The sequence below is a fragment of the Diaphorina citri genome, unplaced genomic scaffold, assembly GCF_000475195.1.
Source record: "Diaphorina citri unplaced genomic scaffold, Diaci psyllid genome assembly version 1.1 scaffold744, whole genome shotgun sequence".
Classification (NCBI taxonomy): domain Eukaryota; kingdom Metazoa; phylum Arthropoda; class Insecta; order Hemiptera; family Psyllidae; genus Diaphorina; species Diaphorina citri.
The window spans coordinates 53,060-78,433 of record NW_007378177.1 but is presented as its reverse complement, the minus strand read 5'-3'; the positions used below and the strand labels follow the sequence as shown (position 1 = coordinate 78,433).

Sequence of the window (25,374 nt, the reverse complement as noted above, 5' to 3'; positions counted from 1 at the left end):
GATGGAACTTAGGGCTTCAACAAGAGGTTCTGGAGATTGGACTTCTTAAAAATCTAAAGTTTCTGAGAGCTACAAAACCCACTGAACTCTAGTAGCAAAACGACTGTAACTGACTTTGAAAGCTTTGAGCTTTTGGTAAAGATTTTAGTAAAACGAAATTGGAAAAAAATGCCAATAAACCTTTGTAACTTCACAGTTTCCGTTTCCACAAAACTTTTTCTGCTTTTTCATTTCAGTCAAAACTCAAAAGTAATTTTTGTTTTTGAATTATTCCCGCGCACACCGTTTTGTTAGAGCGAAAAGTTTTTTTCCTAGATGCTGAAAAATTTGTATGAACGCCTAGAATCCTTTTAATTATGCAATGTGCTCTACACTAAAGTAGGAAACTGTTCCTGCTGCTGAGAGTGCTGGGGTGTTATATTGTCCCGAAATTGAAGAGAGAGAAAGTCAGCCGTTCTGAGAACGAACATTATCCGTTCAGGATAAAATCCGTCCGAGCGGAAATCGACTAGCTCTTACAAGGTCGACGCGCCAGCTCCCAAGCTAACAAGAGTTGTATTCGATTATGTATTGTGACTTTTAATTCAGTACCTAATCATACAAAATTTTATAATAGTTTGGAATGGCAGCAGGTGTTTTAGGGGACCATTGTCCAAAGTAGTCCAAAGAGAGATTTCGTATGATGACTGAAAAAGTCACATGATAAAAATATACAAATGGGGCTGGCACGTAAAAAAGGAAGAGAAGAAGAAGGAGGATGAGCAGAAATTCGCCCAACCTCCAGTGACGTCACAGTACACGTGGTTTAGCACGTAGCATTGTGAATGAAATCCTGGGACACGTGGAAAATAATCTCTATGACGTCATAGAATGAGGGAGCCTATAGGAGGCGAAAGATTGAGGGGGTAGGTAGAGTAGGGGAATAAGAAGAAAAGAAATCGAAGGGGAGGATAGTTTTTCTGTTTTTTTTTTTTTTTTTTTTTTTTTTTTTAAAGGGCCATCTTTTCTGCTTACTTACTGTGTCCTCTTCTGCTGAAGTGATTGTAATTTCATATCTACGAGTTCCCGTCTACTCGTAGATATGTACCTCAAACTTTTTTGCAGGGATTTTTTTTTTTTTTTTTTTTTTTTTAGATAGAGAGAGAGAGAGATTTGATAGAGGGAACTGGTCAACTGTAACTGGTAAGGTCTTATCGCCCCGAAAGCGAAGAGAGAGGGAAGATAGAATAGAGGAAGCCAGCCGTTCCGAGAACGAACCTTATCTGTTTAGGATCAGCCGCGAAAAAAAAAAAAAAAAAAAACAACAACAACACGTGTTGCCCCGAGATGGTCACCCGTCTAGATTTAAACCACGCACAACGTTGCTGAGTATCCGTTAAGCTTCAATGTGCCATTGTTCATTGTTGCTGGCTAAAAGGATTACAGAAGTGCAGGATAGGGGAAGAGAAGATGACAAGGGCAGAAGGATTACCTATATTAAAGTTTCCCCGCATAAACCGATTAAAGAAACAGGGAAAAAATAATAAATATTAATGGAAAAATGTAAATGAGCTTTCCCTTATGAAACTACCTATAAATAGCTACCTACGTGGTATTATAAAGTCATAATTAAGCCACGCTTCCCAGTTCTCACCCATTCACTTTTCAGGGCCTTTGACTCCCAAGTCAATGTACCTACTTGTTTGGCAGGAAAAATTCTGTTTAGGTGGAAAAAAAGTGCGCGAGGAATGAAAAGTGTGTAGTTTAAGGGGAGAAAAAGATGTAGGTATCTTCAGGAATGCGTCTTTTCATCTTTTTTACATGGTTTTACGTAAGTTTGTCTCTTGATATGTGTCTGTTGATGGTCGTGGTGTATCTTCAGGAATGCGTCTTTTCATCTTTTTTACATGGTTTTACGTAAGTTTGTCTCTTGATATGTGTCTGTTGATGGTCGTGGTGTTTCGGTTTTGGTCAAATCTTGTGACAAAATTTCGAGCTAATTCTACTAATCCGAATGCTTTGAATTTCGGCTCATTACAGTTTTCCAATGAATCTTAAGATAGGAGGAACAAAAATAAGAACAAAGTATAGTTTATACAGATGAAGATGGTTTCTTTATTCGATATTATTTTACAAAAAGAAGATCGGTTCTACTAATCCGAATGCTTTGAATTTCGGCTCATTACAGTTTTCCAATGAATCTTAAGATAGGAGGAACAAAAATAAGAACAAAGTACCTATAGTTTATACAGATGAAGATGGTTTCTTTATTCGATATTATTTTACAAAAAGAAGATCGAGGCGAACTTCTGACTAGTTCATTGTGTTGAGAAGAAGATAGAAACACATCAGACTATAAATTATGGCAAGTAATGTAATAAATAAATAAAATTTGATAGAAAAGACTTCAGGAAGAATAAATAGAGTAGAGCATAGTAGGAGAGTTGTCTTTTTTTGGTAGTTCAGAAACCCCCCAACTATAAGTTGAACACATGGTATTTGGAGAGGAGGGGTGCCTTTTTGAAATTTTCCGGAGAAAATCTCAGAAAGACGTCGCGGTCCAATTAGTAACAAAATCCTCGGCACGTTGAATGCGTTTTCCCCCACGAGAGAGGAAATTCATTCAGCGCCTCATCGCTCCTACGTGCACGCCATGATGGGGGGGAGAAGGTTGATCGGTAGGGGAGGGAACCTCTTAGTGGTGGTAGTAGCTGGCGTATGGGGCAGCGTAAGAGTAGACAGATGGGACGTAAGACTTGACGACTGGAGCGGAGTAGGCTGGGGCGTAAGACTTGACGACTGGGGCAGAGTAAGCGTAAGATGGGGCAGAGTAGGCGTAAGATGGGGCGGCGTAGGCGTATGGCTTCACGGCAACCTTGTAGGTGTTAGCGTAGGTGGTGGCGACTGGGGCGTGGTAGACAGCTGGGGCAGCGACAACTGGGGCCTTGTAGGCGGGGGCCACGTAGCTACTGTAGGCTGGAGCGGCGTAGGAGTAAGAGGGGGCGACGTAGCTGGAGTAGGCTGGGGCGGCGTAGCTGCTGTAAGCTGGTGCAGCGTAACTGCTGTAAGCTGGGGCAGCGTAAGAGTAGCTAGCGACTGGGGCGACGTAACCGGCGGTGGCGGCAGCCAGAACGGAGGCGAGGGTGACGATCTGGGGACAGGAGAGAAAAAAGGGTTAATATGTAATTATTTAGTAAAGGCCATACAAAATGAAAAACATATTCTCACCCCAGTATACAAGACTACGCCCCAGGTCAAATGGCAATCACATATCGCTTATTTCACATCCAAATCTCTCGCAAATCAATTAAACCAATAGCGCTTAATCTAATTATCATTGTATCCCAAGTCCTTGTACCAACTCCTACAGACATGATGTCCATTAAGACCGAATATAAACACAATGCGCAATCAGCAAAAACCATCGTATTCAGATACCTAAATCTACATTAACCTCAAGTGTACCAACAACTATACCACGCATAGGTACTTAAATAAGTATAGGTAGGTACTCCAATGAAGAAACAGTTTGGCACGCGAGTTAAATCAACATAATCTCACAGAAGGATACCACTGATACCGTCAGTGCTCTTCAAGAATATAAATACTCTTCTTACGGACACGTATTTAAGAAGGTAGGTACTCTTCAAGAATAAATAATTCTCAGTACTCTTCAAGAAGTATTTAAGTACACTTCAAGACCAGAATATCCGAATTAGGAATCGAATGACCTCTTGGGAAGTCCGCTCATAAAGCATTATGTGTGAACACTGAACAAGGTTGTATGAATAAAGAGCTAAGTGAGAGACTTCAAGACTTGGTGAAGGGTATGGCGTGTGAGATTTAAGCCAATCCTTAGGACCTCAGCTTCAAGTTTGGTGATTCCTTGTGAGCAGTTGAAGCTCAAGGTTTATCAACACATACTCGAATTACCAAGAATTTGGGATTTACGTACATACTTGGGTGGGTAGTTACCAGGTACTTCAAGCAATAAGTACTTATTTGGCTGAGTATAAGACCTATTGCCAAGAATTTGGGTACATATTTGGGTGAGTTGTTAAAAGGTACTTCAAGGAATAAGTACTTATTTAGTTGAGTATAAATTCAGTTCTTTTACCTAGATCCTAGAGTATAATTATGTAGGTACCTAGGTAAATAGATTTTCATTTATTGAAGAGGTTTGATAGAGGGAACTTTAAAAAGCCATTGGGGGAAGGAACCTTATCTGTTGAGGATAATGTTCACCCCGGGCGAGAATCGAAGTCGCAATCTAGCGCCTACAAGATAAAACTGCCCTCTAAGCTAACTAGGGTGGCTACAAATAGATTTGGACTTCTTAAATCAGTATTCTGGACTTGACAATCAGCCTGTATATCGTTCATGCTGCAAGTACTAAAATGTCAGGTCCATATAGATCACAGCTTGTGTTCAAACAGACACGTTGAGCTAGGTCATGGTTTGAAACATTTGGATCTATAATATTTATAGGTATACCTATCTCTACTATTTATAGGTACCAATACGTCTATGTGGTATACATTTTATTCATATTTATAATTACAGATACAGCATAACTAGATTGATAATTGACCAGTGGTGTAGCCGAGAGGTATTGGAAATTTTGGAAATATATTTTACCAAAGAGGTTTGATAGAGGGAATTATAACTGCTAAGGTCTTATCGTCCCGAAATCGAAGAGACAAGGAAGACAGGATAGGAGAAAGCCAGCCGTTCCGAGAACGAACAGACCCTGGGAGTTATAGTTCCCTCTATCAAACCTCTTAAAATAAGAAAGAAAGTAAGCTCCAATTTCAGATTGTGATCAAATAAGACATGTTATACATCTACCTATTTGCTTTTGGTCTGTTTGGTTTTCTCAATAAATGAGTGTCACAAAACTAAAGGAAATTTAGCTAAAAAAACGCCAAATCCGCTACTGACCCGGCTCGGTCCGCAGTTACATAATTTGCCACCACGTATTGAAGCGTACAAATACCTACACGGGAGTTTTTCCACGATATATGCTCATAATGTTAAAGATATTATAAGAGTAATTACTAGTTTTGTTTACGTTTATTTGCCATTTAGCGTTTTTCCTATACTGTGTGGTCTACAGTCAAATCGGTGTCATAGATCGATCAAGCAGATTTAGGGTGGTTTTCACCAATATTTTTTCAGTCCTTAGAAGTCCTGTTAAGCAAACAGCCAGATAAGTTCCATTTGATTTGTATAGGCTTAAGAGGGTTGTTGAGCCAACAGGCTGTTTGAGGCTGAAAAGACGGTTCCCCTAAACCGTAGGAATCTGTGCGGTAATCAACCTCGGTCGACTTTGGCTTTAAAGAATGGTGGTTCGAGTCCAAAGCAAGTCATGAAACTGAAGCAAATGACTGAAAAGTCCCGAAGGAAGGACTGAAAAGTCCCTTTGTTGAAAAAATCCTGAAGAAAAGGCGGAAAAGTCCCTTTGTTGCACAGTTTATTTTCACAATTTTCGGCTGATTCTTGTTACACCCTGTATTATGGCACTGCACTGCTGCATGCTGCAAATATTGCATACACACTGCAGTCTAAATACCTATGCTCCTCTGATATACAGAGTGTCTGTTTCGAGCACGGTTAGCCCAGTGGTAACGCGCTTGCTTGCTATGCAGAAGGTCCCGGGTTCGAATCCCACCACCGACCGACTAGCTCAAAATCGGAATGAATGGAGGAGAAGAACCAAGATGCTGCTGCCAACCAATCGCCAGATTGTAACCTGAGAGAGAGAGACTCCCTGTTTAAAGTCCTCCAGCTAGACTAAACTGATGAATCACTGTTTAAATTCCCCCAGCCAGACTTTTGAATCTTCTAATCATAGGAGACAATAAATAATCATAGGAGACAATTTTGAATGTCCATCAAATCATAATATATTCCTCTCCCTTGAATCGAACCATTGAACCGTGGATTAGAACATCTACAAGGCGGGCAAGTTGATTTGGTTCACGCCAGTGAATATTCAAATTTAATACGAGTTTTTTTTTATAAGTATGATCATATTTTATTACATACCTACTTGCTATTATTATTGTTATTTTTTTTTCTGGTGATTGTTTAACGAAATCTCAGTCTGAAGGATAAGCTGGTCATCTCGCGGTCAAGGTCATGGACTCCTAGTCCGAAGTTGGAGGGTTCGGGTTTCCTACTCTATCACTGAAAGATTTTTTTCCCCCCTATGGGATAGGGATACCTCAGTAGGTAGTTGTTTTCCCAAAGAAGCCAGCCAGCGTCAAGCAGCAAGCAGCAGGCATCAGTTATTCAGCTCCCGATGGATTACTGGAGCTACGTTGTGTTGTTGGAATCTGGATGGGTGATTGATTCCTTTGGGAAATTTGCATCTCCACCAATTTCCTGAGAAATTTTGAATCCCCACCAATTTCCTGAGAAATTTTGCATCCCCACCGATTTCCTGAGAAATTTTGCATCTCCACCAATCTTCTTAGAAGCTGTAACTAATGAGGTCTTATTGTTCCGAAAGCAAAAGAGAAGGAAGCCAGGATAGGAAAAAGCGGGAGTCCAGATCCAAAGTCCAACGCGTTAACAACTGCGCCACTGAAGTTGGTAGGTACCTACAAGTATGTAAAAACCCTTTCCCATCTTCGTGTTTTTTTTTTAAGAGGTTTGATAGAGGGAACTGTAACTGCTCTCACCGACGAAAATTTGCACTCGTTTTTCGATTGCAAATATTTCAACGGGTTACTTTCTGGTGTTCTCGTGTTGACCCAGCACCTAAATATTATGCCTAGGGTTTTTAGATATTTTGGCTCGAACTTATGAATCGAATGCCTTACCAACTGCAACTAAGGTGACTATTTTCCCATCCGTCTATCGTGAAATGGAGTTAGAACAATAGACTATGATGCTATGAAGTAGGTCATCTGGTCCTAGTCTAGAATAATATTTACGAAGGTGGGTCACTCTTTTCAGCTACAGTCTAGATGTCTAGAAGCTAGGGCAACTGAGACGTTTCTGTGACCCAGTGGTATTGGACGTATTGGTCCAGTTCAGATTTTTGCCAGATTTTGCCAGAGTTATTTGCTTAGACCTAATAGTGATTACCTGTACTGCTTATATATACTGTTGGTATAGGATTGAAAAGTCCCTTTACTCCCGCAGTCTAAACAAGGCCAAACAAAGAAAAGAATGTGTTGGGAAATATTTTGCGTATGGAAATTCTCTGAACAAAAAGGTCAATCAATCATGCACGCAATTCCGCAAATAATTCGAAGTACCTAACAGTGATAAATATCACAAAATAAACCGAACTATTCGGATATTTACTATTAATGACAAATGTGTGTGTACAATTAAACAAACTTATGCAATTCCCACCGAATTTGGCTAGTGGGTGTTGATTTGGACAAATTGCTGAACCGCAGCGAATTGATACACAAAATAAACTCGGAATAATTAAGTATAGCAGATGAATATATCTTGGACTAATTAAGAACCTGAGGTATGAAATTGGTTATTGGTGTCAATGTCTGACTAATGTTTTTTATTGGATCGTGGGAAGAATAGTCGTTGATTGAAAGGATGATAAAGAAATTTTCAAACAAGGGAAAAATCTATGATAGAAAAAGAGAACTAATGGGTAATTTTAGATGAAAATTTCTCAAGATTTAGGAACCTACAAAGGAAAATCTAATGAAAAGCAATGATTTCACCAAAATCATATATGTAGGCAAGTAGCAGACTTAGATGAAAAGATAGAAGAAATAAGAAATACTCTGAACTCTGAAGAAATAGGACACCAACTAAAAGAAAAGGCAGAAGAAGTTGGGAAAATCTTGCATAAAGTAAAAATCGGAGCTAATAAAGGAGAATATTCTGAATGTATTTGAAAAAATTTACACCTTTTCTTTGTTTTGAAGGATTATTGATAACTTGGAAAAATATCAATACCTAGTTACCTACATTATATTTAATTTGTTAATAACACAAGAGGAACAGAACACTTGGAAGAAAAGAAACGACGAACGAAACGAAGAAAGAATTGTCAAGAAGAAGCAAAAGATTTAAAAAGAGAAAATGTTGGTAGATAAAGTGAAAAATATTGGCATCTATCATTTAATTTCTATTGAAGAAAACTTTGGAAAAAATTAAACAAGTCGATGAATAGACAAACTAGATAACCGAAGATTCTGAACACCACAACACTTTACAAAAAGTATATAATAGGGGAGAAAAAACTACAGTTTCACTTAGATGAACTTTGGATGATAGAAAACAAACTAGGTAAATATTAAAAAAACTCAAATGACCGAAAAAACAAAACTTTGAAAAAATCAGAAAAATAAAACTTGGAAAAAAATATAAAAATGATTTTAAAAAATATTAAAAAAATAAAATAAATATTCACTTACAGCGGCGTACATGGTGAGTGTTGGTTTTAGATTGATTTGATGGAAATCAAAGAATGAGATGTTACTAATTGAATTGTACTGTCCATTACCACCACCGGGGCTATTTATATGAACCGATCTAATTTTAATTCCAATGGAAGCTCTACCCCCTCCAAGGGTAACTTCAAAGTCCACTAGATTTTCCCACCACCACCATTTTTCCGTTAACATTGAACGTTGAGTTTTTTGAAGGGAAAAAAATGTTTGATTCCATTCTTGTCGGGGACGAGTATGATTATTGAATTCTTTTCGGTGCTCTCTCAAAACTGGTTCCTATTGTAAACCAAACGGCATCATAGAGACTTGAGAGTGGTCGAATTCAAAGAATAGACGTTTCAGAGTAGGTACCAATAGATAAGCTTAACCCATCCTTTGGGGTAGTTGCCCCTACACCTAAGCCTCAGAGTGGGCTTTTTGCGTACGGAGTTATGCTGGGTAGGGTACCTATAACTAAAGGACCGCGCACAATTTTTTTCCTTTTTGAAAGAGGTTTGATAGAGGGAACCGTAACTGCTCCTTAAGGTCTTTCTCTTTTCGGTGCTCTCTCAAAACTGGTTCCTATTGTAAACCAAACGGCATCATAGAGACTTGAGAGTGGTCGAATTCAAAGAATAGACCTTTCAGAGTAGGTACCAATAGATAAGCTTAACCCATCCTTTGGGGTAGTTGCCCCTACAACCAAGCCTCAGAGTGGACTTTTTGCGTACGGAGTTAAGCTGGGTAGGGTACCTATAACTAAAGGACCACGCACAATTTTTTTTCCTTTTTGAAAGAGGTTTGATAGAGGGAACCGTAACTGCTAAGGTCTTATCGTCCCGAAAGCGAAGAGAGAAGGATAACGCAGGATAGGAGAAAGCAGGTCTTTTCAAAAAAGAACCTTATGTGTTTAGGATAAAGTCTACAACAGGCAGGATTTGAACTGCGAACTATTGCTTACAAGGCATCAGGCACTATCCTGTCTTCCTTCTCTCTTCGATTTCGGGACGATAAGACCATAGAAGTTACAGTTCCCTCTGTCAAACCTCTTAAAAAAAAAAATATTGCATTTCAATCAAATTTCCAATATTGATTATTGTTTCAACTGGGTAAGGATAAAGTTCGTCCCCGGTGGGAATCGAACCCGTAATCTAGCCCTTACAAGGCAGGCGCGCTATATACCTGGCCGCTTGAAAATACACCTTAGGCTGGTGAAGATAACTTTAGAAGGATTTTTTGGGAGTGGTAGGTAGCCTGTTATGAGGTAAGTTATAATTAGCCGTTGTTAATATTTTGGATCTACCGAGGTGATGGTCTCTAGCCATGTTTTATTGGCTCGTCCTGAACCGCAGTCCAACCATCGTGAGGACTTGTGCTTGTTCTTTAAAGCAGAGAGAACCAGAGAACCCTTTAAAAAACATATAATTCTCCTTTAATCTACAGAACCGACTCCTTAGAAACGAAAACCATGCTTTAGGATAAAGTTCGCCCCGGGCGGGAATCGAACCCGCGACCCAGCGCTTAAAAGGTACCCTCCAAACTAACTAGGCTATTAATTTGTAGTTACTGTTGGCTTTCGTGATAATTATAAAACACCTGTTGTAGGTTACCAATTAATCACCCTACAGGTGTCAACTTTTTAAAGCAAGTTTTTTAAGTTACCTCACCAGAATCTATAGATGGCAAATTTAATTAGATACCTATGAAATAGATAAATACCTACCTATAAATTGATACCTATTACCAAATCAAATCATGAATTCTTTGTGGTAAAGCAGAGCTTTTTTACAACTTTTGTGGATATCACAACATTACTAAGTGCCTCCTTTGCAATCAATTTCCATACTTCAATAATCTTTTTACACTGGTAATGCCGCCACTGGTCGCGCTACTCGATTAAAGTAGCTACTCAATTGTTCTCACGAGGCTGAGTGCACCCCGAACTCCAAGCACAGAGCCCCGGTGGCAGATACAAAAAGATGTCTTTTCTTTACTCTGCCAACACCATTCGGCGAAAGCTAAAGCCGCTACAACAACAACAACAACAGCTAAGGTCTTATCGTCCCGAAAGCGACGAGAGAAAGAAGACAGGATAGTAGAAAGCCAACCGTTCCGAGAACAAAACTTATCTGTTTAGGGTAAAGTTCGACTCGTGTTACCATCCAAGTTCCAATTTAACTAGGCGAGATCCAAATACAAAGTGGAGCGGGAGAGCAAAGAGCATAGCCCTCGGGCCCGCGGGGAATCGAACCCGGGCCTCCTGCATGCAAGCCTATTACCTATAAAATAAATACCTAAATAACACATTCCAAGATTGTTATATATTATGACGGATTTGGTTAGATTAAATGGAGGTGTGTCCACTAATCCTGAGCCTTCCAAGTTCCTGTTTAGAAGTTGGTGTTGAAAACGCCATAAATTCGCATCTTATATGTACCTATTTATGGCGTTTAAAATTAAGACAAGTTAGTTGATTTAATATTGTAGAAAGCCAACCGTTCCGAGAACAAAACTTATCTGTTTAGGGTAAAGTTCGACTCGTGTTACCATCCAAGTTCCAATTTAACTAGGCTAGATCCAAATAGAAAGTGGAGCGGGAGAGCAAAGAGCATAGATTTTTTTTGCCCTCAGCTCAATGCGGTTTGAAGTTGAAGTAGTCGCTTCCCTCTTTCGTCTCTTCTCCTTACGTGCTCGATGCTCTTTATTCTTTATTCCACCCTGTTTTTAGCCTCCATCTTAAGGTGTGTCTACAGTCGACCGGCCATTGAGCGATGTCGACTGAAGCGTCTACACGGCCTCGATGACATAGACTCCCCTCGTCGACCGACGCGACGGCCGGTCGACTCTGTGTGGACACAAATTTAAAAAAGGAGACAATTTTGCTCCTACTCTACAAGAATCGAATTGGGGGATTTTGAGTCTTCTACGAGTCTGTTGGTGGGCTTCACCAAAATGAATGAATCAGAGATTTATCTTATGGGAGAATTTTTAATGATCCAAACAGCAGTTTTCAAAAAAACCCCCTGTTTGAATCATTAAAAATTCCTTTTTGGATCATTAAAAACTCCTTTTTAGGTTATTAAAAACTCCTTTTTGGACGATTAAAAGTTCGCGCTACCTGGCCGCTTGAAAATACACCTTAGGCTGGTGAAGATAACTTTAGAAGGATTTTTTCGGGAGTGGTAGGTAGCCTGTTATGAGGTAAGTTATAATTAGCCGTTGTTAATATTTTGGATCTAAAACCAATTTACATATTTATGTACGTATAACCTCCCTTCTCCTAAAAAGATGAACAAACCTATAACTAAATCTAAGTAGGTACTTATTAATTATTAGGTATCGACTTTGACCAATTCTTTGTTCTATCAAACTTTTAATTTGGAAATGAAAATTTTTACCTACCTATTACCTAAATACTCGTAAATCTATAGGTATAGGTATGTTTTATTTGGTATCAATTTTTTTTACAAAGAATTTCTTATCCTAAGTTAATTTTAAACGTCTAAGATCTCGTAGGTAGATTATTTTTCATTCTAAAATGTTCAGGCTGTCTACCTGCGATTAAAAATAAAATAAAACACAACGAAAAATCAACAAAGGAAAAATTTGAAATTAATCGATGGGCGGTAATCTCAGTATTAGGATAGGTATTGCCTGATTGCCTGAGGCATTCTTCATGTGTTTAAAACTTTTCGTAGAAACTTTATACCCAAAGCTTAGGTAGGTAGGTAGGTACAGGTTTAATTAAGGTACAACCTCAATTCTTCCTCCCATGTAGGTTGTAGTTAATAGGTAGGTAATGGTTCAGTGAACTGTATACCTAGATATAGAACTACCCTAGGAAAAAGGGCTTTTATAGGATCTCAATCAGCTCTAGAGTAGTCTAGAGTGATCGCTTTTGGGCTGACATTTGGTTTTGGAGACAATTTTTTTTTACAAGTGTATGATATAAAGCTGCAGTTCTCCTTTAATCTACAGAACCGACTCCTTAGAAACGAAAACCATGCTTTTTGGATCCGCTACAAGTCACATTGGCTTAGGCGCTTGACATCAAGTCGTGTAAACCTCACTACTCCTCGGACCATTTGAGAAGCGCTAATGCCGATTACAACTTTAATCAGTGTGGAGGACACTTGGATGTGATTGAGATCTTAGAGCTAGCCAAATAAGCAGCTTGATCATTGCCTGCATTAAGCTATAGGAGTAAGAAGATTGGAGAGCAAGCTTCTTTGATAATTTACTGACATGATCTCGTATTTTTTCAAATATATCACTGAGAGTTGTTTTATTTTTTAAATCTAAGTTCTTGGTTTATCTAAGGTAAAAAAATACATCTAAGTTCTTGGTATAATTAGTTGTTGGACGTGATTCAATAATCGATTTCCTTTCGTAAATCAATGTGGTGTCAACCTAGAACCTCGAAGTAATGCCCTAAAAGTCGCGGTATTACAAGCGTTCTGTAAATTGATTCTCTGTTTGGAGCATCGAGTTTTCCCATTGAATTTTCTTGGACAAATCTTGGTTCCTAAGTTCCGAAAAATTCTTCTTACTTCTTCGCCTTTTCTTGTGTTCCGACGCCTTTCGTCAGCCTCTCAATCAGCCCTAGGGTGATTGCTTTTCGGCTGACATTTCGGCACTCAATCTTTGTTATTTATTTAGCAAGGAACATTTCAGGCTGGTCTCCTTCTTGTTTCAAAGCCCCCAACCAGATTAAGCTGGTCTACTCGGACAAAATTCCCCCCCCCCCTATGGGATAGGGATACCTCAGTTTTCCCAAAGAAGCCAGCCAGCGTCGAGCAGCAAGCAGCAGGCATCAGTTATTCAGGTCCCGATGGATTACTGGAGCTACGTTGTGTTGTTGGAATCTGAATGGGTGATTGATTCCTTTGGGAAATTTGCATCTCCACCAATTTCCTGAGAAATTTTGCATCTCTACCAATTTCCTGAGAAATTTTGCATCTCCACCAATTTCCTGAGAAATTTTGCATCCCCACCGATTTCCTGAGAAATTTTGCATCTCCACCAATCTTCTTAGAAACTGTAACTCTTATTGTTCCGAAAGCAAAAGAGAAGGAAGCCAGGATAGGAAAAAGCGGGAACAAACCTTATTTGTTTAGGATAAAGTTCGCCCCGGGCGGGAATCGAACCCGCGACCCAGCGCTTAAAAGGTACCCTCCAAACTAACTAGGCTATTAATTTGTAGGTACTGTTGGCTTTCGTGATAATTATAAAACACCTGTTGTAGGTTACCAATTAATCACCCTCCAGGTGTTAACTTTTTAAAGCAAGTTTTTTAAGTTACCTCACCAGAATCTATAGATGGCAAATTTAATGAGATACCTATGAAATAGATAATAGATAAGTACCTACCTATAAATTGATACCTATTACCAAATCAAATCATGAATTCTTTGTGGCAAAGCAGAGCTTTTTCACAACTTTTGTGGATATCACAACATTACTAAGTGCCTCCTTTGCAATCAATTTCCATACTTCAATAATCTTTTTACACTGGTAATGTCGCCACTGGTCGCTAATCGATTAAAGTAGCTAGTCAATTATCCTTACGAGGCTGAGTGCATCCCGAACTCCAAGCACAGAGCCGAAGAAAAAAAACCTCGGGCCCGCGGGGAATCGAACCCGGGCCTCCTGCATGCAAGCCTATTACCTATAAAATAAATACCTAAATAACACATTCCAAGATAGTTATATGACGGATTTGGTTAGATTAAATGGAGGTGTGTCCACTAATCCTGAGCCTTCCAAGTTCCTGTTTAGAACTTGGTGTTGAAAACGCCATAAATTCGCATCTTATGTACCTATTTATGTGGCGTTTAAAATTAAGACAAGTTAGTTGATTTAATATTGCATTTTTTATTTTAAATCATTACATGAAAGTAAAATCGAAAAATCAGATCAAGAATATAAATAAACTGAATATTAAGCAATTTAGGTAGGTACATATGTAGGTACTGATTTTCTTTAATCACGATCGAATAAACTATAGGCTAAAGAATTCCCGGAGGGACGGACCCAGCTTGTACATATTTATGTACGTATAACCTCCCTTCTCCTCCTAAAAAGATGAACGAACCCTATAACTAAATCTAAGTAGGTACTTATTAACATCAGGTATCGACTTTGACCAATTCTTTGTTCTATCAAAATTTTAATTTGGAAATGAAAATTTTTACCTACCTACCTACCTATTAAATACTCGTAAATCTCGTAGGTAGATTATTTTTCATTCTAAAATGTTCAGGCTGTCTACCTGCGATTGAAAATAAAATAAAACACAACGAAAAATCAACAAAGGAAAAACTTGAAATTAATCGATGGGCGGTAATCTCAGTTTTAGAATATTTATTGCCTGAGGCATTCTTCATGTGTTTAAAACTTTTCGTAGAAACTTTATACCCATAGCTCAGGTAGGTAGGTAGGTACATGTTTAATTAAGGTACAACCTCAATTCTTCCTCCCCTCCCATGTAGGTAATAGGTAGTGGTTCAGTGAACTGTAGGTATAGATATAGAACTACCCTAGGAAAAAGGGCTTTTATAGGATCTCAATCAGCTCTAGAGTAGTTTAGAGTGATCGCTTTTGGGCTGACATTTGGTTTTGGAGACAATTTTTTTTTTACAAGTGTATGCCCTTCCTACTTTGCTTGGTTCCCTCTATGCAAATGAAAAAGTTCCCTTTAGCAAGAAAAAAAATAATAATAATTAAAAAAAAAAACTAATAAATAAAAATAAAAATAAAAATGGAACTTGTTTTACATTTGCATTGTTTCCGCGTTCATGTCCTTAGGACTACAACCGAAGCCAATTTTTGCAAAGGCCGCTGGCCAAATCCTATTAATAGTCATAAATAAATGATCTCGTCTCGAATAATCAACATACCAATGCCTAGTTAAACAGAGGAAGGTTCTGTTGAGCAGGGACGTTCACAGCTTACCAAAAAGGCCCAAGTGCTAACACCAACAGGGAGTTTTTTTTACGAAAAGCAATTATATCTAAGCACTTTTTAAAATCAAGAGTTTAAAAAAGATTTTACCTCTGCACCGCTTTGGCATTACTTCAAGACACATTCTTTCACACCCATTCCTATGTACAAGAACGGAAAAGGTTTGGTTAGAAAATTTCCTCCCTGGCCGGGAGTCAAACCGAGCATCTCCGGGTTGAGTTGAGAGTCAGTGCTCTTGACCACATGGTCACAGAGGTGGGATGGGGAATAGGTACTGGGTAATTTTAGCTGAATTTAGGTATGTAGTACAAAGTATTTAGGTAGTACAAAGGTGACGAGGTGCTGGCATTTCCTCTTCCTTTTTGGGAAAAATTGCTCGTAACGGGCCCTCTTAAGAAGTCCGAGACCAATGAGCTCACCTACCCTCCCTGAGAAAGGCCCTATTGAATTCATTATCTCATTAAAGCCGCCCATTATTTTCGAGTATCTGAGATCGATCTTCAAATTGGGGACCTTGAATTGTACGCACCCATAAATTCTGCTGATCAGTTCACGTAATAAATTATACTATTATTTTGCAAGATGATGAAACTTGGCAGGGGCTTTGGATTTGGATCTTCTGAGGACCAAAGTTTAGAGGATCTAGTTGATATAACACGTTGAACGCAAAATTTCCTGCACTGAAGATAGGAGACGTTGTTCGTGGTTATTATTTGAACGGGTGGCATTTTTCCTGACCTCTACTTGAGATTTTGTAAAAAGTGAATGAGTTATTAAAAAATAATTACCTACCTATACTCTTCTAAGTGGACTACTCAATTAATAAATCCGATCCTAATAAGTTCCTAGCCCCGTAACCCTATTGGGAATTGAAGAGTGAGTTTCTTGTTTAGGGATCTGATTCATTGACTGAGTAGTTCTCTAAAAAGAGTGGAAAGAATAGTTCTTTTTCATAACTCACTTACTCTTTACACATGACTCCCTACTTGACCAGCCCTGATCAAGCTTCTAATGAAGTGTGATAGGCCGGACATGACATGTCGAAGCTTCTATGACTTTGAATGACGTGACATGACTCGACAGGATTCAGTCGAAATTAGTTCCAACCTTAGATTCAATTAGAAGACAGAAGACGAAGAAGAAGGTTATCAAGCAGAAGCAAAAAAAGATGAAGATAAAAAGAGAGGTGGACGAATATCGTCACAAATATCGTTCCCCGATTATTACACTTAGATTAATTTTATGACTTGACTTGGACTCGAACCACCAACCCCGTTGAAATATTTGCAATCGAAAAACGAGTACAAATTTTTGTCGATGGTGGGATTCGAACCCGGGACCTTCTGCATGGCAAGCAATGACCTTCATTTACATAGGTAGTAGGTACAAAGGTGACGGGGTGCAGGCATTTCCTCTTCCTTTTGGGAAAAATTGCTCGTAACGGGCCCTCTTAAGAAGTCCGGGCCCAATGGGCTCACCTACCCTCCCTGAGAAAGGCCCTATTGAATTCATTATCTCATTAAAGCCGCCCATTATTTTCGAGTGTCTGAGATCGATCTTCAAATTGGGGACCTTGAATTGTACGCACCCATAAATTCTGCTGATCAGTTCACGTAATAAATTATACCATTATTTTGCAAGATGATGAAACTTGGCAGGGGCTTTGGATTTGGACCAAATCTTCTGAGGACCAAAGTTGAGAGGAGTTAACTCCTATAGGACGTTGAACACAAAAGTTCCTAACACTTAAGATAGGAGAATTTGATCGTCGTGGTTAGCTATAGATATCTAAACGGGTGGCAATTTCTTTGATCCCTTCATGAGATGTGTAAAGAGTGAATGAGTCACTTATAAAAGGAACTACTCTTTTCAGTGGACTACTCAGTCATTGAATCAGATCCTAAGCTCCCAAACTGTAACCCTGTTGGGAGTTGAAGAGTGAGTTGGGAGTCGAAGAGTCGAACCCTAAAACAATCCTTGAACATTACATTACAACATAATCAAGGATTGTTTTAGGGTTTGACTCACAGACTGAGTAATACACTGAAAAGAGTACCTAGTTCTTTTTTATAACTCACTAACTCTTTACACGTGACTCCCTACTTGACCAGCCCTGGTCAAGCTTCTAATGAAGTGTGATAGGCCGGACATGACATGTCGAAGCTTCTATGACTTTGAATGACGTGACATGACTCGACAGGATTCAGTCGAAATTAGTTCCAACCTTAGATTCAATTAGAAGACAGAAGACGAAGAAGAAGGTTATCAAGCAGAAGCAAAAGAAGATGAAGATAAAAAGAGAGGTGTACGAATATCGTCACAAATATCGTTCCCCGATTATTACACCTAGATAAATTTTATGACTTGACTTGGACTCGAACCACCAACATCCAGATCCAAAGTCCAACGCGTTAACAACTGCGCCACTGAAGTTGGTAGGTACCTACAAGTATGTAAAAACCCTTTCCCATCTTCGTTTTTTTTTTTCAAGAGGTTTGATAGAGGGAACTGTAACTGCTCTGGTCTTATCGTCCCGAAAGCGAAGACAGAAGGGAGACAGGATAGGAGAAAGCCAGCCGTTCCGAGAACGAACATTATCTGTTTAGGATAAATTTCGCCCCGGGTGGGAACCTAACCCACAACTTAGCGCTTACAATGCAGACGCACTACCAACCAAGCTAACTAGGCTGGCATCTCTAGTATCTCAAAGCCAGCCGTTCCGAGAACGAACATTATCTGTTTAGGATAAATTTCGCCCCGGGTGGGAACCTAACCCACAACTTAGCGCTTACAAGGCAGACGCACTACCAACCAAGCTAACTAGGCTGGCATCTCTAGTATCTTATCTTATGCTTATCATATGCCCATAAACTGATTAGCAACCTGAATAAGTTTAAAACCATTATAATATCTACCAGTGGAAATACAGTCATATACGAGTATGTATTAGATCGATTAGAAAAAGGTAAAAACTAATTAACTTCCATCTATCTCTGTCATTATTTGTCCAGGTGACACACCTCCAGTTGACTTCTCAGCTTCCACTAAACCATATTGTCCACTAAGCCATAGTGTCCACTGTCCACTAAGTCACTCATAAAGTTAACACACCCGCTCCCGTCGACCTTGCAGTCTGATCTGGTTTCTATGAGATGCAATGAGTTTTTGTCTAGGATGACCTCAAGTAAACAAAGTAACATGGAATTATTCAGACAGCATACAGTGTGTTATAGGTTTGTTTTAGCTAGCTACACAAAAGGATCGTTCGATGGGAGTAAAGAGACATGTTCTTTTAAGGGATTTGATAGAGGGAGCTATAACTGCTCAGGTCTTATCGTTCCGAAAGCGAAGAGAGAAGGATAACAGAATAGAATCTGGTTTCTATGAGATGCAATGAGTTTTTGTCTAGGATGACCTCAAGTAAACAAAGTAACATGGAATTATTCAGACAGCATACAGTATGTTAGAGGTTTTTTAAAGGGATCACAGAAGGATCGTTTGATGGGAGTAAAGAGACATGGTTTTTTAAGGGATTTCATAGAGGGAGCTATAACTGTTCAGGTCTCATCGTCCCGAAAGCAAAGAGAGAAAGAAGACAGAATAGGAGAAAGCAGGTCTTTTCAAAGAAGAACCTTATGTGTTTGGGATAAAGTCCACAACAGGCAGGATTTGAACTGCGAACTATTGCTTACAAGGCAGGCACTCTAAGCTCCGAGCTTAGGTGGCTTATTATTATTATTATTAAACGATTAGATCAAACTTTATTTACAGAATAAATATTTACAAAAATGGTAACATAATGTACAAACATATAAGTACAAAATAAAGTTTGATCAAGGGTGGGGTTAATGCCTATGGCATTCTCTACCACCCCACCCTATGTTTATGGAATAAAGTCTTACCCTATGTTTACCCTTTCTTCATGTTTATGGAATAAAGTCTCGTCAAAAATCATTTTATTTGTATTTTGCTTTCGGAAACGGAACTGACTCCGATGGCGCGCCATCCTAGATTTCCTAAGGTTTACCTAGTACAGGCGCTACCTCTCCAAAAGAGGGGAAACGGGCTTCAGAAGAGGGGAGATTCCGAAAGAATGCTACAACTTATCTTGCGCAAGATAGATTCCAAAGACATACGACTTTTCTTGGCCACCTTGTATATCAGTATCTATAGGCCGAAAGAATGCTACAACTTATCTTGCGCAAGATAGATTCCAAAGACATACGACTTTTCTTGGCCACCTTGTATATCAGTATCTATACCTACCTAAAATGTCAGTATGTATACATTACCGAAAGAATGCTACAACTTATCTTGCGCAAGATAGATTCCAAAGACATACGACTTTTCTTGGCCACCTTGTATATCAGTATCTATACATAAAATGTCAGTATGTATACGATGTATACATAATACAGTGTACATAATGTCAGAAGTATACGCACAGTCTTCAACTTGTCTTGCATTATGCATTGTAAATCATTCGCTGATAAATTCCAAACTAGTATTGGATTAGACATTTAATAATAGATAGAGAAGCGTATAATGGTACTTTGAGATAAGCTAAATAAGTAAATAACTACCTGAGCTGCAAAAATAATGACAAAATTAATGACACCAACTGAGAACCAACTCAGATTCAGGCCGTTTTTTCCTTAACTTTTACTCGTAAGTCAATTGGACATAACTGGAAATTGAAATACCTATAGCCAGCCTAGTGAGCTTAGTTGGCAGTGCGTCTGCCTTGTAAGCGCTAGGCCGCGGGTTCGATTCCCGTCCGGGGCGGATTTTATCCTGATGGGATAATGTTCGTTCTCGGAACGGCTGGCTTTCTCCTATCCTGTCTTCCTTCTCTCTTCGATTTCGGGACGATAAGACCATAGCAGTTACAGTTCCCCCTGTCAAACCTCTTTAAAAAAAAAAAAGGAAAATAGCCAATATGTTGCTCGTTTTCCAGACAGCATAATATTTCACGTATCACAGGATTCATAAGGATAATATCCGGCGCGCGGTTTCCCGTCAACCCCCCTTCCCCTCAAAAAAAAAAAAAAAAAAAAAAAAAAAAAAAAAAAAAAAAAAAAAAAAAAAAAATGCCTATAGCCTATAGCTATTAAATTTAGAGCACAATAAAAAATTATAACACAATAAATTTAAGATACCTACTTCAGTATTTGGTTCACAAAATTTCTCTGATAATTCAAAGGGGCATCATGAGCACCGTTAGCCTCTGGAAAGAACATGAATGGAGTGTAGCTTGGAGAGTAGCATACCCTGTGAGCTGTGAGGTCCAAGTTGCGGGGTCGATTCCCACCCGGACCGAACTTTATCCTAAACAAGATTTATTCTCGGAACGGCTGGCTTTCTCCTATCCTGTCTTCCTTCCCTCTTCGCTTTCGGGACGATGGGACCTTGGCAGTTACAGTTCCCTCTATCAAACCTCTTTGAAATAAAGCTTAAATAAATAGACCATCCATTTATGATTCATTTTTATACATAATTTATATTTCTTAAAATATATTACAGCGTTCTATATTTTATACATTATCACTAGTTACGTTCCAAGTGGTTATCAAAGGAAGACAGCGAACAAGAAACGATGCCAGATAAGCAAGGAAGTCAAGAACATGAAGAGGAAGGATACGCAAAGAAAGAATGAGGTGAACATGAACTTGATAAAAAAACAGGAAAAGAAGACGAAAGAAAAAACTAAAAGACTTCATGGACAAAAGACAAAGTTTCAGAGATGAAAACAAAAGCAAGATAGAATTCATTGAGACACTTTACTTTCAAGTTTCTCAAGTCTCTGTTTCGTACTGCGGTTTACAGTTGACTTACAATCAAGAGAACCGAGTTTGGACAATTTTTTTTCGAAGAGCCTCGTATTTCGAAGAACTTAGTAATTAGAAAGAAATTCCAGAGCTTTATGTCAAGTTTCCATGAGGTCTTTCGTAGATCATAAACTAGTAGGAAGGATAGATGAGGAAGTTGTCTTTTAGGATTAGAGCGTATTAATTTGATTAGGGGGTTCAGATGGATCGCCCATTGGCTCCTACGGATGAGACCTATACCGATGGAAGATTGATTGAGCCCCAAGACTTGAGATCCAGAACAGAGAATTGAATTGCTGCTGAACGCCAAAGGCTCAAGATAGTGAGACTCACGAGAATTCAATTGAGGGTGTCCTCCGAGAGACACCATTGGTTAATTCCAAGTTGGAGGAAGGCAGCTTGCGTTGTGAAATCCAGCGAAGACCTCACAGGTTCCAATGGGACCCATCTGATCGTCTAAAGCGGGCGGGGTGCTTAGCGACGGGCAACAACAGAGTAGGGGTAAGCACTGTATGGGTAGGCGGCGTAGGGGTAGGCGCTGTACGGGTAAGCGGAGTAGGGGTAGGCAGAGTAGGGGTACGCGGCGGGCAGAGCGCTGTACGCGGCCGGGGCGGCTACGATCGGAGCAGCGGGGGCCGCTACCACTGGGGCGGCGATAGCGTGGTTGACGCTGTGGGCGGAATAGGAGGTGGCGTAGGGAACTGAAGCGGCCAGTGGGAGCACGGGCGCGATGGCTCCTCCGTACACGGTGGCGATCAGAGAGGCGACGATCAGTGCGAAGACGGACATCTGAGGAGGTGAAGAAAAGAGGAAAATGGCATATTTATTTTATTTATGAAGTTTCCACTTATTAGTTAAATCTCTCAATTAAATAAACATTCAACAAATGGTATAGGTACCCATCAGTAAAAGCCGAAGCTTGTGCCACGGATGGGGAATATTAATGTATGAGTTTTTACTTTCTATTGTTGCAAGTAGGGGTCCATTCTAGAGCTTTAACGTCACCACATTACTACATTCTAAGATCTTGAGTGAAGGCATTTTTATCTACCATTCCGTGACAAGCACAATCTACTTCCATCGCATCGCCTATAGATGCCTAGATGGTCACCTAACTGGATACTGAACAAGCGCAATATTGCTTAACTTCAGTGATCTATTGGACATTTGGGGACTGGTGTTTTTAACGTGCTATCTCATCTGGCTTTGGATAAGTTAGAATTGGCAATTCGGAAAAAAGAATAGTGGTTAGGCTGGTTAGGGCTTCTCTGGTCTGCTTCCTGTTCATGGTCCTCCAGCTAGATTCTACGATAGATACTTGAATGATTGAGAAGTTGATGCCCCATTGATGGACAGATCTTTTTCCCTTCGGTTCTAACCCTGTCTGTCTCAGCTCTAGGTTTCAACCTTGTGTCTAGGTAAATTGCAACAGAATAAATGACTATTCCACACTCTTGGAAACAACTTTTTTTCTGTCCAACATAGGTAATTATTATGATCGTTTTAATATGCAAGGTATCTGTTTGAAATGCACTCGAGACTGGTTTTCTTTGGTACGATTTTTAAAAAATCCAACTAGTTCTGATAGATGGTATAGGTTTAACTTCTTTAACATTTATGTAGTTCTGATACTTCTGATAGACGGTAGGTTTAACTTCTTTAACATTTTATCTTATCTCTAGGGCAATGTATGCAACTTCACAACCTTTTTTTTTTCAGTATCACTAGTAGTATATTGGTCTAACATTGAGTTTTATAGATAGGTGTAGGGCAGGATAATATGGTTTCTGAATGAACGTATGTAGCTCGTGTTTAGATAAATCGGTCGTTGCCCTTTGCAAAGATCTTTACTATATTTTTTTATTCTCCATATTAACGTTCGGGTAGGTACTTTGTACACTTAATACACTTTGTACATGTTGTCATAATTTGTAGGGTTCTTTTCAAAAAGGCCGTAATCTTCTTAGAACCTTTCTGGGTGAGATGGTTATTCAATTTCTATTAAAGTTGGTTATTCTAATAAGAAAGGTTGTTAAAATTCAGTTCCAAATGAACCATGTTGGTATCACATACATATAATCAGGAAGATACACGAGTTTTTGTAAAATTCTTGAAAAAATTTTCAATGGAAAATTGAAAATCAAAACTTTAAATTCGATTTTAGTCTCTAGGTCCCTAAGCCCCTCCTTGTATAAAACCTTTCAGCTGCTATGTAAGTATGTAGTCATTCTAATCAATCCATGTAGCTCATTGAAAATGAAAGGAATTCGCAAAGTCTGTACTGAAACGCCTTTTCATACTCTGGATCGGTAAGTTAGAGTTATTATCTTTTAATAGCTTGAGTTATTAATAGGTGATTAGGATTATTTATGCAGCTAAAATTACTCCCGTACTGCCTGGACTAAAGTGACTGACAGTTGATTGAACGAAGTAAGTTGATAGTTTTAACTTCACGATTTTGAATTTAGGTAGTTAGTCGTCTGTTTTGTTTCACCATAACATTACTATGTCCAAATTCGGTACAATGTTCAACAGAAAAGAGAGATTTTCTCGACAACTTTTGGGTTGGATCGGACCTACATGGAATCAATATGGGCCTTTTTACTTTCTATTTTACCCAAAAAGTCCTTGTGGCTTTAGAGGATGTGTACAGGGAACCTATACTAACACTAAACGACACTGTCAAAAAAGCACCAACACCCAATTTCGTGAACAAACATTCTCGCTCCTAAGTCAGACTGAAATTTTTTTTGACTAATCAGATGTTTGGGATTGCCGCTTGAGAGTGCAGCTATTTTGTTCGTAAATATGACCCTAAGTAGAGAATACACCAAAGACTACTAACACTGAACAACACTGTCGAAAAAACACTGATGAAAAAGCACGAAACTTTACTTACGTTAGACATATTGAGTTTTGGGTTGGTTGAAGTTTTAGAACACAAAAAACGATCTTTTGACAAGATACTTTGAAGAGTTGGATGACTTGAATGATGATCTTAGGGACGACACCCAAGATATTTATATCAAAAACAAATAAACCAAATAACAATAAAAGTTATTGACAAATCGTCACCCTGAGTGACAGGGCCGGTAATGGCCCCCCGGACCTTGAGGTTAGCTCGTAGAATGGACCCTAGCTTACAACAACTTTTTACAAACAATAATGATAAATACTCCCAAAAGCCCACTCTGAGGTTTAAGTGTAGAGGCAACTGCCCCAAAAGATGGGTTAAGCTTATACAAATATACGAAACACTCACACCCGGGGCAAATTTTTACCCTAGAGAGATAAGGTTCGTTCTCGGAAGGGCTGGCTTTCTCCTTAGCAGTTATAGCTCCATATTAATATAGGAAAAAGAACAACGTCTTCACTTGACTAGTAACCTACAGTTTCCAAAGTTACTAGTCAAGTAAAAACGTTGTTCTTTTTCCTATATTAATATGTTGCTACTTGACAGATTGACTCTCCTAGAGAATAGCTCCATCAAATCCCTTAAAAAACCGTTTCTCTTTACTGCCTTTTGTAGAGGGGGTACAACTGCTGGCTCCAGACCCATTGGGAAGCCCGGGACCAAAAAGGGACCTTCCGGGCCCTCTTGAGGATCCCAGGACCAGATGAGCCTCCCCCTGTGCGAGGCCCTGTAGAATGGACAACAGGTAGCCTCGACGTGGTCAGGAGGAGGGAATATTGTTTTGGCAAAAGTTATTGTTGTACACAACATCCAGTGTTACGCATATTGTTTGAATACTGGATGGTCGCAGAATAAAGTTCCATTCAAAGATGTCGTTAAACGCACGGTCGATGTCTTTGAATGACCGAATGTTGCGAGAAAAAAAAAAGGTTAGGTAAAAAAAAAAAAAAAACTTAAAAAAAAAAAAAAAAAGGTTTCAAATTTTTGGAAATTTTAAAAAAAAAAAAAAAAAAAAAAAAAAAAAAAAAAAAAAAAAAACGAGTCCGGAGATTAAAAAAGTCAATTTTTCTGATGAAAATGTGGCTTAGTAATCAGATTGTTCGACTCTCTAAATATATTAGTGGTAAAAAGGTTCGAGCCACCCTACTTCGCGGTCCTGGTTAGTACTTGGTTAGGTGGTCAAACCATCAAAGTAAATGAGAGTAAATAAACACCGTCCGTGTCTCGTGTCACTAACGAGGGATCTCCTGATCAGAAGTTTCATTCTCATTAG

The 25,374-nt window shown here is 39.1% G+C and overlaps 2 protein-coding genes across 2 annotated transcripts; both read right to left on the bottom strand.

The window, feature by feature from the left end:
* Positions 1-2,217: 2,217 nt before the first annotated feature.
* On the bottom strand, positions 2,218-8,489 carry LOC103511709 (cuticle protein 12.5-like). The gene is made up of 2 exons (XM_008476444.3): positions 8,382-8,489; positions 2,218-3,130 (listed from the first exon to the last, which is right to left on the bottom strand). The coding sequence occupies exons 1-2, from the start codon at positions 8,391-8,393 to the stop codon at positions 2,675-2,677; spliced, it is 468 nt and encodes a 155-aa protein (XP_008474666.1). The 5' UTR covers positions 8,394-8,489; the 3' UTR covers positions 2,218-2,674.
* A 12,485-nt stretch (positions 8,490-20,974) lies between these two features.
* On the bottom strand, positions 20,975-24,170 carry LOC103511707 (protein lifeguard 1-like). Its single transcript, XM_008476443.2, has 2 exons — positions 24,087-24,170; positions 20,975-21,976 (listed from the first exon to the last, which is right to left on the bottom strand). The coding sequence occupies exons 1-2, from the start codon at positions 24,093-24,095 to the stop codon at positions 21,662-21,664; spliced, it is 324 nt and encodes a 107-aa protein (XP_008474665.1). The 5' UTR covers positions 24,096-24,170; the 3' UTR covers positions 20,975-21,661.
* Positions 24,171-25,374: the final 1,204 nt, after the last annotated feature.